The 15,582-nt window shown below is 39.5% G+C and overlaps 1 protein-coding gene across 2 annotated transcripts; it reads right to left on the bottom strand.

Annotated features, from left to right (window-relative positions):
- Positions 1 to 215: 215 nt before the first annotated feature.
- On the bottom strand, positions 216 to 14,448 carry rbm25a (RNA binding motif protein 25a). Of its 2 annotated transcripts, none has more exons than XM_037796524.1 (18): positions 14,260 to 14,448; positions 13,846 to 13,969; positions 11,992 to 12,041; positions 11,563 to 11,730; positions 10,916 to 10,973; positions 10,457 to 10,617; positions 10,152 to 10,346; positions 9,964 to 10,047; positions 6,098 to 6,372; positions 4,933 to 5,044; positions 4,717 to 4,806; positions 4,520 to 4,593; positions 4,286 to 4,436; positions 2,478 to 2,901; positions 2,083 to 2,387; positions 1,787 to 1,885; positions 1,576 to 1,623; positions 216 to 709 (listed from the first exon to the last, which is right to left on the bottom strand). In XM_037796524.1, exons 2-18 carry the CDS (start codon positions 13,949 to 13,951, stop codon positions 617 to 619), a joined length of 2,493 nt encoding a protein of 830 aa, XP_037652452.1. In that variant the 5' UTR covers positions 13,952 to 13,969; positions 14,260 to 14,448; the 3' UTR covers positions 216 to 616. The 2 variants fall into 2 exon arrangements, with proteins under 2 accessions (XP_037652452.1, XP_037652453.1); XM_037796525.1 differs by having other exon boundaries at positions 9,964 to 10,044.
- Between the last annotated feature and the right edge of the window lie 1,134 nt (positions 14,449 to 15,582).

The following is a 15,582-nucleotide window of genomic DNA, read 5'->3' as shown; positions in this document are numbered from 1 at the left end:
AGATCATGCAAATCGTATCTATTTGTGTTCAAGTTTGATGATTTGAGAGTAAGTTTTGCGATATAATTACTATTTTGTAAAAACTTAGACCACCTATTTTGGGGAATTCAAAAACAAAAAAATGAGGAGGGATATAACAAAGAAAAAAATACTTTCTCAAGTATATTTGCATTTAAAATCCGCCAAATGAAATTGTTAGAAAACACGTTAAAAAATATTTTCTAAAAAAGCATATTTATTAGTTCACACAACGGAGCAGTGCCTCAACATGACAACAATAAATCAAAGCAGAATGAGTCCAACGTGTTGGAGAACAGACGGGTAAATTGCAACTGTCTTTTGCCTCAACAGCATCAACAAAGGAAAAAAATACAACCAAAGTTTTTATCATGCAGTATGTTTGTGCAAACCCTTTCTGTTCACAGCTCAGACTGTCCCTTCCAAACACACACACGCACACACACACACACACACACACACACACACACACATACAAGGCAGCAGCTCCTTGCTGATGGAATGGAGGGGTGTATGGGCACGTTTACAGTCTGCTGGACCAGAAAACTGTCGCTAGCAGACCTGTGATTTAAGGAAGTCAGACAGAGAGACTTCTTCTTCATTTCACCAGTCCGATCTTCTTTGCTTCTGTTTCATATATCAACAGCCTCCACATTTTTACTATGAAGACTTCTGCTTCTTCATCAAGAACCTAAAAACGAACAGGTTGGTTAGACAAACTTTATATCAAACAGCTCAATAAATATATGCAATGAATCTGACATGAAAGTTACATGGATTACTTGGGATCAACTGTTTAACAATGTAGCAGGCTTAAGCTGCTTCACCGTAAATAGAGTGCTCCAGGTACGACGTATTTTTGTAGGCCAAACAGGAAGTTAGCATCGCCCTGGTTGGGTTTTGAATTATTGCAAAAAAATAAGCTTTGTGGCAAACAAACGTTTATATTACTTACACGTTTTGTTCCGTAAGATAATCTTCACAATTAAACACCACTTTTATGACTTTTGAAGTCGCAGAAGTACAAAGTTAACGTTAGGCTATAGAGTAGTTCAAAACATGAAGAGGCGTCTTTTGTGCACTATCTCTGTTGCCGTCCTGCTAGAGAGGAATTGAGGATTACTACATGATGAGCATCAACAAGATACAGACCAAAGGAAACACAGGCTTAATGTGGACGGTAGGCCAAAACGGAGTTCTCAAACTAGTCAGTGTGACACACTTAATCACCATTTTCTTTTGACCTAGTCAAATGACCGTGGCAATCAGTTCAATGTCCATTCTACTCCTATTCTATTTCTATGAGATCAGCCAAGCATGCCTTACTTCTACTACTGTCATGGTTCTTGACATCCCCCTAAGGGCAGCTTGAGTCGATGCACTTGAGCACATTTTTACACTGCCCAAAGTCAAAATGTAAAATAACAAATTCATTTATTGGTTATTATATTTTGCCAGCTTGTTTTTTTTTTTGTATAAATCAACAATATACCAAATAAGGTAAAAGTATGAATTGAAATTAAGCACAACAAACAAACACTTTGTGATTCAACTTACCATAGCAACATCATCAAGAATACCCTGAGGGGTGCTGTGTGCCATCACCTGGGGAGCAAAGAAATACCACTCTGTTAGAATGAGCAATAAGACACACACACACATATAATAAATAAATAAAAATCAATGATTATTACTAATGAATATATTCAGGAGCTTTCATATATTTCGTGGGAACCAACATTTTAAATGACATAAAATAATCACAAACCTTTGAACAAACAAAATCTACCAGTGTGGCTTCCTCCTCACCGATGTATTCAATAATCTTCTTATTGATCCACGGTTTAATGCGGCGATCCATCAGAGTCTAAAGAAAGAACGATCAGAACAACACAGGGCCTCATTTTCTATTATTGCTCATGTTATGACACCAAATAAGCCACTGAATCATTAAATCAATTAATGTAGCTGAGGAACTCAACCCTACAACACTTTCTTTGACCTTTTGAATATTGTAAAATGTTAATAAAATTGTTGCAAACTAAACTGCCAGAGGCTCCCTACCGAGTCGACCATGGTCCAGTCCAGAGGGTAGGAGAAGAGCTCCGGCCTGGCTGTGGGGATCTTCTCAATAAGGCTCTTTATGTGCTTGCGTTTCTCCTCTGTGTTGATGCTGCCTTTGGCCCCTGGAATTTCCGCCCCATCCAGCCCCAGACTCTTGTCGTCATCACCGTAGTCCAGGGGAACCAGTTTCCTTTTGCGAGGCTGCTCATCGGCCTCCTCGTCATCAAACTTGTTGAAAACACTTTCCACGGTCGCCAGCTTCTTTCGCTTTACGACGCTGAGCTGGCTGGGACTGTTGGTGGCACCTGGAGAAGAGAAGAAACACCAGTTACTTCTAGCACAAAGCAGCTAAAGAAATGGATCCCTCTGTGTCCTTAGTTGGATGCTGTCCTCACCCAGTTTGAGACTGAGACCAATTTTGGGCCGATGCTCCTCTGGAGGTTGGACCTCAGGTGAGTTTTCGCCGGGAATGATGATGCCGCAGGGAGATTCGTTGCCGGGTGTGTTTGGAGTCGCGTTCCCACTGGCAGACGACACCGAGGGAGCAGTTGTGATTGGTCGCATGATGGGTTTGAGTTGCGGCTTGGCCTCTTGTGAGTCCTCACCATCGTGGTAGTCGTCCTCCTCCCCTTCCTCTACATCATCTTCATCATCATCCGAATGCTGCGGGGGGGCTCGAGGCATCGGCTCCGCGGGCCTTCCCGACCCTCTCTTCTCCCGCTCACGCTCCCGATCCTTGGGAGCCTTCTCGTGGTGCACTTCCTCCTCTGGTTCAAGCTTCAGAGGAGGCTGCCGTCTGCGCTCTGCCTCCTCCTCCATCTACACAAATACACATGACACGTGAACAATGACCTCACATTCTGGTGTACTTTTCATTTATGTGTCAGGAATCAATATTTGGTGACTGCTGGCATTTTAATAACAGATGCACTAACAGGAGACAGAAAACAAGGAAACTCTTCAACAGGAAAGCTGAAGTTTACCATCTGTGCCTTTCTTTCTACGAGAGCTGCAACGATTAGTCGACTAATCGATTAGTTGATCGACAGAAAAATAATCGTTACAGTAATTATTCATACAAAAAAATGCTGTTTTCAGCCTCTCAAATATGGAGATTTTCCAGCTTTTCTGTTTTATATCATATTAAATTTAATATCTTTGAGTTTTGGATATTTTATAAACCAAACGATTAATTGATTAATCTAAATAATAATCTGTGGATTGACCGATAGTTGCAGCCTTATTTTCTACAAAACAAAAAATGATCACACAAACAAAATGCAAGACAGATTAAAGACCAAAATCCTTCGTGCCACAGTTCCCGGTAGGGCTGTCAGGAGTTTCCCTACACATGGCCAAAAGAAGTCACGATAACAATATCATCGCAATATCTATTGGAAATTTGAATAAGGTCAAATTCATCTTGAACTTTGTTTATTGTTCATTTTGTCTCTTTTTTTGGCAAGTGTCTGAATTTACATTGACAAACATTGACAGTCAAAATGTTCAGTGGTGTAAACCAATTTATTTATTAGACTTGTGGAGGATACTTTGTGTTTGTTTCAGTTTTTTGTCGAACTTTTGATTAAATTAATTTAAACAGAAAGCCAAATCACTCCGTATACTGATCTCTTTTCATCCAGCAGTTAGTGGTGCAAAGGTTCAGCAAGCCCATTGTTTGTATTGCGTTTCCTGGGTCAAGGTTTCAGTTTGTTTTGCACATTAGGGAGAAGAAAAACATGACCATTTCCAATGTGTTTGAACTCCAAAATATATAAATAAATAAATAGACTGATTGATAGTAGTAAATGCTGTTTCTATATTATATGAAGCTATAACACAGATTTTAGACTGTACATGAAATAAGGCAGACTACTTAATGGTAAAGAAGGCCTATATTCAGATAATAGCCTCTTCTATGTCTCTGGCACCACATCAAATAATTAGCAGGCCTGTATTTAATAGTGATGTAACGGTTCAAGAAGCCCACGGTACGGTTTATACATCATTAAACGTTTTGTTTCTTTACGGTTCAGTTTTGCATCCCTCGTTGTGCAATCTGCATTCTCCAGGAGAAATCTGGTTCCACCTGATTTTCCCCTACCAGTTTCTGTTTTACATGACAGTTAAGATATCAGCTTACTGCAGAAGGCCGAGTGTAACCGGGTTACTAAAGTGTATATAAAGGGAATGACTGACTCACCCTCTGCAGCTCAGCATCAGGGTCAGGGTGACCTTCAGCCAGAAGCCTCTGTCTGATTTCCTCCAGCTCCTCTTTCTCTCTCTTCCGGTCTCGCTCGTCCAATTCTGTCTCCTTTTCTCGGTCACGAAGTCGCTTCTGCAAAGCGCTGCCCCTGAGGATAAGAATGACAAAACAAGTCATGACAAATGCAAAAGTGTGTACCTCATATTTCTAAATGTGCATTAAGATAATCACCTGTAGTATTTTGGGTCGTCTCTGTCGTCGTCATAATCTTCAAGGAATTCTTTCAGCCTTTTGGCTTCTTTCATCTGAATTTAAACACAGTGACAATTAGAATTTTATATATTATATATCTATTACAAATTGTCTGAAACAATAGAAATAATAATTTGTAAGCAGTTTGATATGGTGTGGTATGCATTCATGTAAACCGTTTCACGACGCCTCTCGTCGTCCCGCTCCGTTTCTTTGCTGTAGTCACGAGACTTCTTCCTCTCCCGGATCTCCCAGTTTTTGAGGCGCTTTAAAAAGAAGAATAGTTCCACCATCACTGACACGTCGGACACTGACTGTCATTAAATTAATTTCTTTATGTGCAATTATTTAAACGTATGTGAATGCGAAATGACGAGAGATGATATACGTACTTCTTGGTAAGCTGCCTCCTTGTCTCTAAGCCTCCTCTCGAGTCTCCTCCGTTCGTACACGTCCTCCTCATCTTCTTCACGGTCTCGTTTTTTATCGTCTCTAGTCCTCTCTCTGCAGAAGACAATTTAATTACTCTAACACCAGCAGCAACACATTATCTTAAAATAGATAATGTAAAGAATGACAAGAGTCAAGCACTTATTTCATTTGTAGACCGTCTGGTTGATTTGACTTTAGCCAGCACCAACTGCCAAAAGCGGAGCTGCATTTTACTACAGTGGTTTCATTATTTCATATTTGCACGCTTGTATTCCCTGGGGTTCGTACAGCCTTTTAAGAGTAGAATTCAAGCACTTTCACTGTACCTAAACCAAAAATATCCAGAACTTAGCGTTAAAATGTAACATTTAAAATTAAGCATTTTCCAACCATTCAAAACTTTGTACAAATCCTGTATCTGCTCCACCTAATCATCTATCAGTAGCTGTTCTGGAGCTTTCAATGATATAAAAAAGAGTGAAAGCTCCAGAACAGCTACTAAATAGACCTCGACGGGAGATTGTTTTGTCAATTATCTTTATGAAGATTACCAAACATGTTTTTATTAGACTATGTCAGGGGAAAGTCGATTGAAATGTATGTCCATATTTTGACGTTGTATGGTTCTGTTGATTTGTATGACATTATATTGAAAGGTGTTCCTAAAGGTTTGTCCCCCACCTCCCCCCTGATTTATGTCAATGGGGTCGCTTTTTAAGCTTCACAAAGGTAGGATTGTACTGTTGCTGTACTGGATGTGGCTTTGGATATAGATACATGCATCTAATAAACAACCAACTGCTCCAGACTCATCAATGTCCACATCAGCGATTCAATATTCAACACATAAATCAATTTGAAGCAATTAACAGATACTATACTAAAGATCGCAGAGTCTCCTCAGACCAATACGTAGAAATGCACGTCATCATTTTATCAAAATTGTTCTAGTGTGTACAGTAGCTATTATGATTATGTATTATGTGTAATTATAGCCCCTCTACTAGGCTAGTCAGCGTAGTGGTTTTGTACACCAGAACATATTGTCAAAATGAGCCATGTGCTTTGACTTGCATTACAAAGACAACTGAGCATCAAGTGTGACATCTCAGGCCTCCCACTGACCTCGATCTGCTGCGATCTTCACTGACGTCTCGACTCCTCTCCCTCTCACGCTCCCTCTCTCGCTCCTTCGTCCTCTCCCGTTCGCGATCTCTCTCACGCTCGCGGTCGCGGTCTCGGTCTCTTTCCCGTTCCTTGTCCCTCTCTCTCTCCCTTTCCTTCTCTTTCTCGCGGTCGCGGCGCTCCCTCTCGCGCTCCCGCTCTTTGTCCCTCTCTCTCCTTTCCCTCTCGATCTCCAGTCGCTCCTTTTCTTTCTTTCCTTTTTCCTCCTCAAGTTTCTGCAGGAGTCCAACAGGAAGAAAAGGGAAAACATATGTTACTGGATTCTCAATACAGAAAAGATCATACTAAAATACATAAATACATCATCACAATACTGAAAATGATTTTGACTCCCTTGGCCAGACATGCTCACATACTGCCATGACTCATTGCCTTGGAGAGGCTGGCTGCTGCAAGTGAGGAAGTCCTCTTAGTGGTGTTTCCTCCAGGAAGAGTGGTCCGCTGTTTGAGCAGGTTTAATGCAGATACTGCTCAATTCAGGACACACTTACTTAAAACCATAAATTACAGGTCAATCTTGAAAAACACCTACAAATTTAAGGTAATGTGTGTTTAAGGAAGGAGTTACGGCGGGAGAAGAAGTTAAAACCATCAACCATTCAAACTTTTCTGGTGTTTTGTCAGCACTTTGTCAGCTCTAAACATTTACATTAGTGTATGTTTGTTACATCAAAGTTCCTGTCCTGGCTCCAGTATCCAGCCCTCCCTTCATCCCATACGCTAATATTGAATTTTTTTCCCCACATATGTAACAGGTCAACTCGACCTCTGTGCCCTACAGTGATCTGAGATTATTCTCTGATGTAATAAGAGGCAATTCTGATAAAAACTCAGCTGTAGGCGAATACATACTGGCGATAGCTATATTCGCCTACTTTCCAAATCAATGTGCATTCAGGCAAATGATGAAAAGGAATAGATTTGATCTGATGCAAGAGATTCTGTAGGTTAAAATGCATAATGTTTGACATGATGAAGTTTAGTTACACAACAGCATCACCATGCAAATATGGTGTGAGTGGTACACATTAATGCTTTATGCACTCAGCTTTACAGGATTCATTGGGTTTAATTCGAAGTGAGGCTACTCATGCTACACTTAAAAATATTCAACAAGTGCTTAGTCAGCTTTGAACCATTTGGTCAACAAGTTCTAACTTTACACTTTAAGATCACCACTATATAATGCCCTGGTTTGGTCTTACCTATGGGTGCCAAGTGGATTAAAACAAGCCCAAAGCTTAACATGGCAAATGGCCCAACTAAGTGAATTACATAATCAGCTCTCATGTGTTTTCTGTACGGTCATCTGAGATGTAAAGGGAGCAGTGCCAGACTGCAATTTAAGTTCTCCCCTGCAACAGCGTGGGAGTTCTGTATGCAGTAGTGACAGACGGGAACTGGGAGTACACATTGTATTGAGGAAGTTTGTTTTTTATATGCAAATTGTAATCTTCTGTGGTAAATAATTGCAATACACGTAGACTTTTTTTTTTTTTACAGCATAAAATACTTAAAAGTCGGAAATGGGGGGAATGATTCTGCTAATTATGCTGAAAAAGAAAGGTGACCAGACATTTTAGATGTCAGATATTCTGTATATAGATACCTCTCAATTAAAAATGTCCAATAGTAATTATCAATATATTTATGCCAGTCTATCTGGAATGCACTCTAAATATCTAATAGACACTGACCATTTGTCTGCTTTCTAACCAGTTGACATAAAAATCATGGCATTTTCTACAGACCGTTTTGGAGCTACTGGTGTGCAACTCACAGGTGATGAACTACGGTTTCAGCGCCTCTCTGCCCCTACACATCCTACAGGCTACGTGTGGGAGGAGAAGCAGGTCATGTGTAAAGTCAAAAATAATCAGGAAAAAAACGTCCAAACGAAACCTGTGAAGCACTTTATCTAAATATAGTTCTTCCACATAAATAAATAACATCATCCACTTAAAAACATGTCAGATACTGTATTCCATTTTGCCACAAGGAAATTAGTGAAACAGTCTTACCGGCAGGTTGTCTTCTAGTGTCTCTTTGGCCTCTCCAACCCAATAAATAATATAAAAAACCTCAACCGAGTCAGGCCCACAGTTCAAACAGTCCTCTAACGGATTTAACAAATGTCTAGTTGTGCTGTTGGAGATGTGGGTCTGACAGCTGTTAAGTGATAAACAAAAATAAAAAAGGAGGAAAGGATGGAGGAACTACCTGTTCTACATGAGCTATATGTTCTACACTGTAATTTAGCTATACTTGATTCAAATTACCATTTGTAAACCATGCTTTGCACTTTTCGGCCAATTCGGAGGGAGGGTTTTTACACACTTCACAGTACCTTACAAGTTGTCAGTTAACCATCTCGCTCTCATTGCATCGTCCCGTTTTCTATCTTATTTCCATCCTACAACTTACCTCTTATCCTAAAATTCCATTTATGGAAAAATGCTGATTTTGGGGCTGGTTTGAAACGCACTAACATTTCAGACACTGTCACAGAGGTGGGCTGTACTAAGTTGCAAGCCAATTAACAATGTTTTCAACCTCCTACCTCATGTTTCTTACTGCATGTCTGACAAACAATGTAAGGTAATTGCACATCCTAAACCGTAGTAGGCCGGTACTGGACCGGTAGAAGACCGCAATGAAAAACATAAAAGAAGGTGCGCACACTGTAGCTCCCTTAGAGTGCCTAAGGGAGCTAGTGTCCCTATGTTTTTCTTATATATTCAGATATTATATATATTACTCTTATTTCCTTGTTTCTTCGTTGTTTAACTAAAGGGGTGGGGGTGGGGGTGGAGTCACTAAGACAGAACAGAAGAAAGAAAAAGTGTTTGAAAACAAAATTAGAGAAAAAACAAAAACAAGGACTTACCTTATATGTCTTCAGACCACAGAGTGCTGTGGAGGGGCGCTCCCTGCTTTAGTAATACTACAGGCTGCAGTTGAAACTACTGCAGTGGTTAGGCTCATTCAGTCTGCGTGTGTTCTTCAAACACATCATTTATCATCTGAGAACCTGCAGAGGTTCACTGAGCTGCCCCTCCTTCTTAAAACTGCTAACATCACTAGCAATTTGTACATTCCAGTTCCCGCATCAGTACCACTTTGTTTCCCCGAGTCCACATGTGAATAGAAAAAATGGGAGTGAACCGAGAGCCAGTTGCCCCTCTGCAAACCCTCCAGAAGGGAGCGCCCAACATGAGTAAAGAAGAAATGAAAGATCATACTTACATCCTATCCTCGCAACTTTTTCCAAAGCTGAGATTCTGAGATTCATCTTGCTCTAGTCACCAAATGAACTCTACCACATTGGTGGGGTTTAATCAATAGATTAGCTTTAGATGGAATTGAACATTGTGTCCATGCACTCTGTGTGATGACTTTAGCTTGTGCAGAGCTAAAACTTTTAGTCTCAAATCAGTATTATGAATAATAATAATAACTCTTGCCCAATTTGGAAACACTGACAGATACTATAAGGCCATCTATGAGTGGTTGATGTAGTATTTGAACACGTTAAGCCTTAAATAGATATTATAAACTCTTTGAATCAACATCTGCTACTTTCTATTCCTTTAATGTTTGGATTTTAATAACTAATCTATATATTAACACACTACCTCCTTACTATAGTTGACAGTAACAGAACTGCCTTATAGAGGAATTACCTCCATAAATTATATAAACTGCAGCTCCACTTTCTGTTGACGGATGTATAATTACAAATGTGGAGGATTTCTTCTCCAAACCTAAATAATTATTAGAGTAATAACAGCAGTTTGATACATTACCTTGTGTGTGTCCCGGAATTTACTGATCTCTCTGGAAATCAAGTCTCTCTTGTCATCCTCCATCTCCATGGCATTGATATCCTCCTTACACAGAGGAGAGAAAGACAAGAAAGAAAAACACTAAGTACTCAGCGGTTAATATAAAAAAAGCTACAAATCACACAACATCTTAATTATGCAAACAATACCTCCTCTTTCTTCTCTTTCCGTTTCTTGTTGCGAGGTTGACTGTCAGGGTCCTGCGAGGGAGCATTGAGCTCACTTGCATACTCTCGGATGAGGACTTCTATTGCCCCCTTCACAACCTGGTCCCGACGCAGGGTTTCTTCATCAAGAACCTCCTCATCATCGTCGTCCCCGTTCTTTGACCCACCACTGGCTCCCTATATGTTACAGACAGAAAAATGGGAGAAACAAACTTAGAAACCCAGTTTAACAAAAGCATCAGCGTAACAGAAATGTTTGTCTTTTACTCAGCAGGTGAACAGCATACCCCATTGGCACTCCTCTTCTTGGCCTTCCACTCATCTAGCTGGGCCTTGGTTTTGGCATCTACCTTCACCAACAGCTTCTTGTCACCCAAGAGCAACTCGTGCAGAAGTCTGAGGGCTCGCAGTGTGGATTCAGGCTCCTTATACTCACAGAACCCAAATGCTTTCAGGAGAGGAGAGAAAAAGATAGAAAGTTAGTTCCACAGGCTTTAAAAAACAACAAACCTGATAACTTTAGCAGTGAAAAAATATGGAATTTGAAAAATAATTTGATTCTGCATTCAATTTCAAAGACTCTCTTTCTGTAAATTAGTTCCAAAAAGGCTTTCAAAGCTGTAAAAAGTACAGTGGGGTGAATACTTTCTAATAGGATTACAGTGACTCTCTAAATGTAGTATCTGGTACAGTAGTGTGCATTCACATCAAGAGAAGATGGTTTAAATGGGTTGTGCTCTTTTTACCTTGAAGTTTCCCAGAGGCACCTTGGACCCTTTTCCAACTTAGAACAATACCACATTTCTATGAAGAAAACAGAAAACAGGAATTATTTAATTTCACATTAGAGATGCTAGTGTTTAATTAATGATCAGTTAATCCCTGATAAGAAAGTTGGCACAGCAGTATTACCTTTTATGTAGGCATTTAAATGTTTTTCTGTAATATTGGTTTGAAGCTTTACAAAATGCTGCATACCTTGATGTGTGGTTGCATTCACACCAAATCAGGCGTTGCGGCTATAAGCGCAGGGTTGTGCCGTGGTGTGAGAGTGTCACTTATTAGTGGCCCATTTACCCCAAGTGAGTGCACAGAAATTAATGTCTTTGTTCCCTCAAAAGTTGATTCTGATTCAACTTTTCGCTGCAAGTCACTGCTCTTTTTTTCGGAATTCCGTGCTGTCCCCACCGCCACAGCTTAAACGCACTACCCACATTCAAATGAATGGGAGGACCGGCGTTTTCTCTGCAACGCCTGATTTTGTGTGAATGCAGAGTTTGTACAAACTGCAATAAGTGTCTGTCACCTGAAACTCTTGCTGCCTATTATTTCACCATCAACTCTTATATTTTCTGAATAAGAAAAGGGTGGAGTGGGTACTCTGTCAACTCACCGCTAGAAGCTGTCGGACCAACATGTCGGATGCCTTTTCGGAGATGTTCCCTACAAATACTGTGGTGGTGGGGCCACCGCTGTCGTCTGTGTCCTTGACTCTGATGGTCGGCTCCTTCTTTGGAAGCATCGGCTTATGTGCTACAGCAACTGCGGTCGGGAGAAGAACCTGCAACATCCAATTACATTTTAGGTATTCAAGTGTTTTTATTGTTGCTCTGGATGAGAGTAACAATAAAAGAAACAAAGGAAAAAATACAAATATTACAAGAATCAGATTAACTGTTTAACTGTCTTGGTTAAGCAGCACACCTGCCAAAAACAAACTGCATGCTAAACTGATAATGTGCAAGGATTATGTATTTAATAGCAGGTTATGCATAACAGCTGATGCTTCAATTGGCAGTAGGAACTCCTGTTTCCAACTCACTGTGTTGGTGGGGGTCACGACACCCATATGAACCGGGATCATGGGAGTACCTGAAAATAGAAACAAAATACAATAACCAAATCATGTATTGAGACATACAATTACAGAAAAATATATATTGTTTGAGTGTTATTACCTAAGGTAATAACAAACCAGATTTACCAAACAAACGCTGGCAAATGTCTTGCTATTTGTTTATGTAATAAGTAAATAGCAGATCACTATCCTTTAGGGGTTTATTTTGTTTTTCAAAGGCAGTATCTTGGATAACTTTCAGAGATGTTTTAATGTTTTTAACTGGTGTTTAAGTTTTAAGGAGCACTTTCAGTATATTGTAAAAAAGCTGAAGCTCTTATTAGGTTTTTACTACAGAAACAAGTCTTGATTTTCTTTTCGTGTGAAACAGAAACTGGTGGAATCTCCCTTTTTGCCTGTTATTGACTATGGAGATGTGTTGTTTATGAATGTTTCTGCTCATTGTCTTCGCATGTTGGATAGCGTGTATCACGGGTCACTAAGATTCATTACAAACGTCGTTCTTTGACTCACCATTGTGTACTCTACTCTAAAGTGAATTGGTCATCCTTATTTGCTCGTCGCCTCAGTCATTGGTATGTGTTTATCTACAAAAGCATTCTGGGTTTAGTTTCTTCTTACTTGTCTTCTCTTTTAAAAAGGAAAACTGGAAGTCATAATCTTCCTTCTATGGACATTTTGCAATTTGTTGTTCCCAAAGTACGGACTGAATTGGGAAAGAAAGCTTTTAGGTTTTCGGCACCTACTGCTTGGAATAATGTACAATCTGTTCTTCAACTTCAAAACTTAGTTACCTTGAATGAGTTTAAGGCTCTGGTGAAATTGCTGCAGTCCAGGTTGTCTGTGTGCAAGTGTTTTGTATGAGCAGGTTTTAATGTTGTTAATTTATTTGTTGTCTGTTACTTTCACTATAACTGTCTTGCTGCTATCTTGGCCAGGTCTCACTTGTAAAAGAGATATTTGATCTCAATGGGACTAACCTGGTTAAATAAAGGACAATAATAATAATAAATAAAATGTCCCTGACAAATTTAAATGTGAGCCCAGTAGCCACAGTTTTGTTACAGAAATGTCCCCTTGATTCTTGCTCTGTCTCTCTCACAGAGAGGGTCTGAAATTAACCTTTTTCCTCACCTGCCATTGTGGCAGGTCACTGAACATTTCTACCGGCCACTCAATTCTTTTGTCTGCCACTTCGGAAATCTAGGTAGAACGCTTTAAAATTGTAAACACTGAGTCAGTGGTACCAGATTGTAGAATTTTGGAATATATCATGTAACCTTAATGCATGACTATATTTAATTTAGGCTTTAGAATCGCTTTTCAAAAATAACATTTCTTAATATAAGGAAAACCAGTCTGCCATGGTGGCAGGTGACCTGGGATTTTTACCTGCAACAGCCAACATTTACCCTGTTATATGACAGGTGTTAATTTCATTCCCTGCTCACAGAGCTGGCCTGAGTTTTTGAAATGCAAGAAAACAAAGAGGAACTCCTTTGTGTTTAAACTAAAAAGTGTGTTCGAACTAAAAAAAAAAAAATCACACCAGATGCTGGTTTACAAAACACACACAGCTGTTACTGCTGATGTCTTGCTATTTGTTTATGTAATAAGTAAATAGCAGACATCAAATCAAAATGTGAGCCACAGTTTTGTTACAGAAATGTCACCTTGCTTCTTGCTCTGTCTCTCTCACACAGAGCTGGCCTGAGTTTTTGAAATGCAAGAAAGCAAAGAGGAACTCCTGTATGTGTTTAAACTAAAAAAAGTGTGAACAGCTGTTACTGCTGATGTGAGGTGTTTCAATAACGTTACCTGGCGGGACAGTGGGGCCAAATCCCGCAAACTGAGGAGGTGGGATCCTGGGAGGTAACTGCGGGATGCCAAGCTGCTGGCGGTTGAGAGGAGGAGGGTACGACATCCTGAAATATACAGGAACCTATAAAGGAAAGAGAGGATATTCAACTATTAAACACTGCTGACGTCTTCAGGGTTAACCTGGGTTAATGTCAAGTTTATCATAGTATTACATCTCTAACATGGAGAGCATAGGTTACTGGATAACGTCACAAACTGACCAGGTGTGACACCTGCTGAGTGGAGAAGTGGAGCTTCATCCACGTTTAACGTTAACTAGCTACATTAGCTCCAGCTAGCTAGCTAGCTCATACTGTGTGTGGCCTTTGCTAGTTCACGTTAGCTGCAGCGGTCATGTGTGAATTTACTCACCTACAACAAAGTGTAAAATAAAACCCAGTGTCTGCTAATACTATGGGTTATCCGAGTAAAAGCCCATTAAATACGGTTAACGGAAAACACGTAGCGCTAATGTTTAGCGTTATAATGATCACCGGCGCGAGAGAGAGAAACCCTCTGGATACAAATAACTGGGACCTGTTCTCCTCGAACTGCATCATGGGATAGCACGGGATCCAGAGTGGCTTTGTGGCCCTAAATCAAGTCTCTCAGGCACTCACTCACTTTTCTTCTAAATTATATATATAAATATATATATACTGTATATACACATATATATATATATATATATATACATACATATACACATATATATATATACACACATATATATACATACATATATATACACATATATATATACATATATACACATATATACAGTACATATATACAGTACATATATATATACATATATACATACATATATATATATGTATACATATACACGTACATATATACATACATATACAGTATATGTATACGTAAATATATACATATACACATATATATATATACACATATACACATACATATATACACATATATACACATATATATACATATATATATATATATGTATATATATATATATAAACACAAATTACAGAACAAGAATAAATAAATTAGTTAAAGCTGCAGTGGGTAGAAATGGAGCAAATATTATTATATAAAGTTATTTTTATAAAAACTGTCACTATATCCTGACAGTAGTGCATGAGACAGGTAATCTGAAAAAAATTATGTTCCTCTGTGTCCTCCGGTGTCCTACGGGTTTCCACCGGGGTTCCTCCGGTGTCCTCTGGTGTCCTCCGGTGTCCTCCGGGTTTCCAACGGGGTTCCTCCGGTGTCCTCTGGTGTCCTCCGGTGTCTTCCGAGTTCCTCCGGTGTCCTGCGGGTTCCTACGGTGTCTGGTGTCCTCCAGAGGAGTCCTCTGGTGTCCTCCGGTGTCCCCCAGTGTCCTCCGGTGTCCTCTGGTGCTCAAGATTTCTCAGACCGGAGGAAAACAACCAATCAGATTGATCGGAGTTTGCGAGTGATTGAAAATAATATATAAGTCTAATGCAGTGAGGGCCAAAGTGCAAATGTACGATGGAGTATTAGGGTCACATTGAGGGAATATAATTTGAGATTTCAAAAATAAAGTCTAAAAAATTCGTAATGTTATGGGAATAAAGTCATAACTTTGCGAGAAAAAAAGTCGTAATATTGCTAGAATAAGGTCATAACTTTACATGAAAAAAGTTTTAATATTACGAGAAAAAAGTCAGAAGTTTCCGAGAATAAAGTCAGAAT

The sequence above is a fragment of the Sebastes umbrosus genome, chromosome 16 (genome assembly GCF_015220745.1).
Source record: "Sebastes umbrosus isolate fSebUmb1 chromosome 16, fSebUmb1.pri, whole genome shotgun sequence".
NCBI lineage: Eukaryota > Metazoa > Chordata > Actinopteri > Perciformes > Sebastidae > Sebastes > Sebastes umbrosus.
The sequence above is the reverse complement of the archived record's forward strand: the minus strand, read 5'-3'. Positions and strand labels throughout refer to the sequence as shown.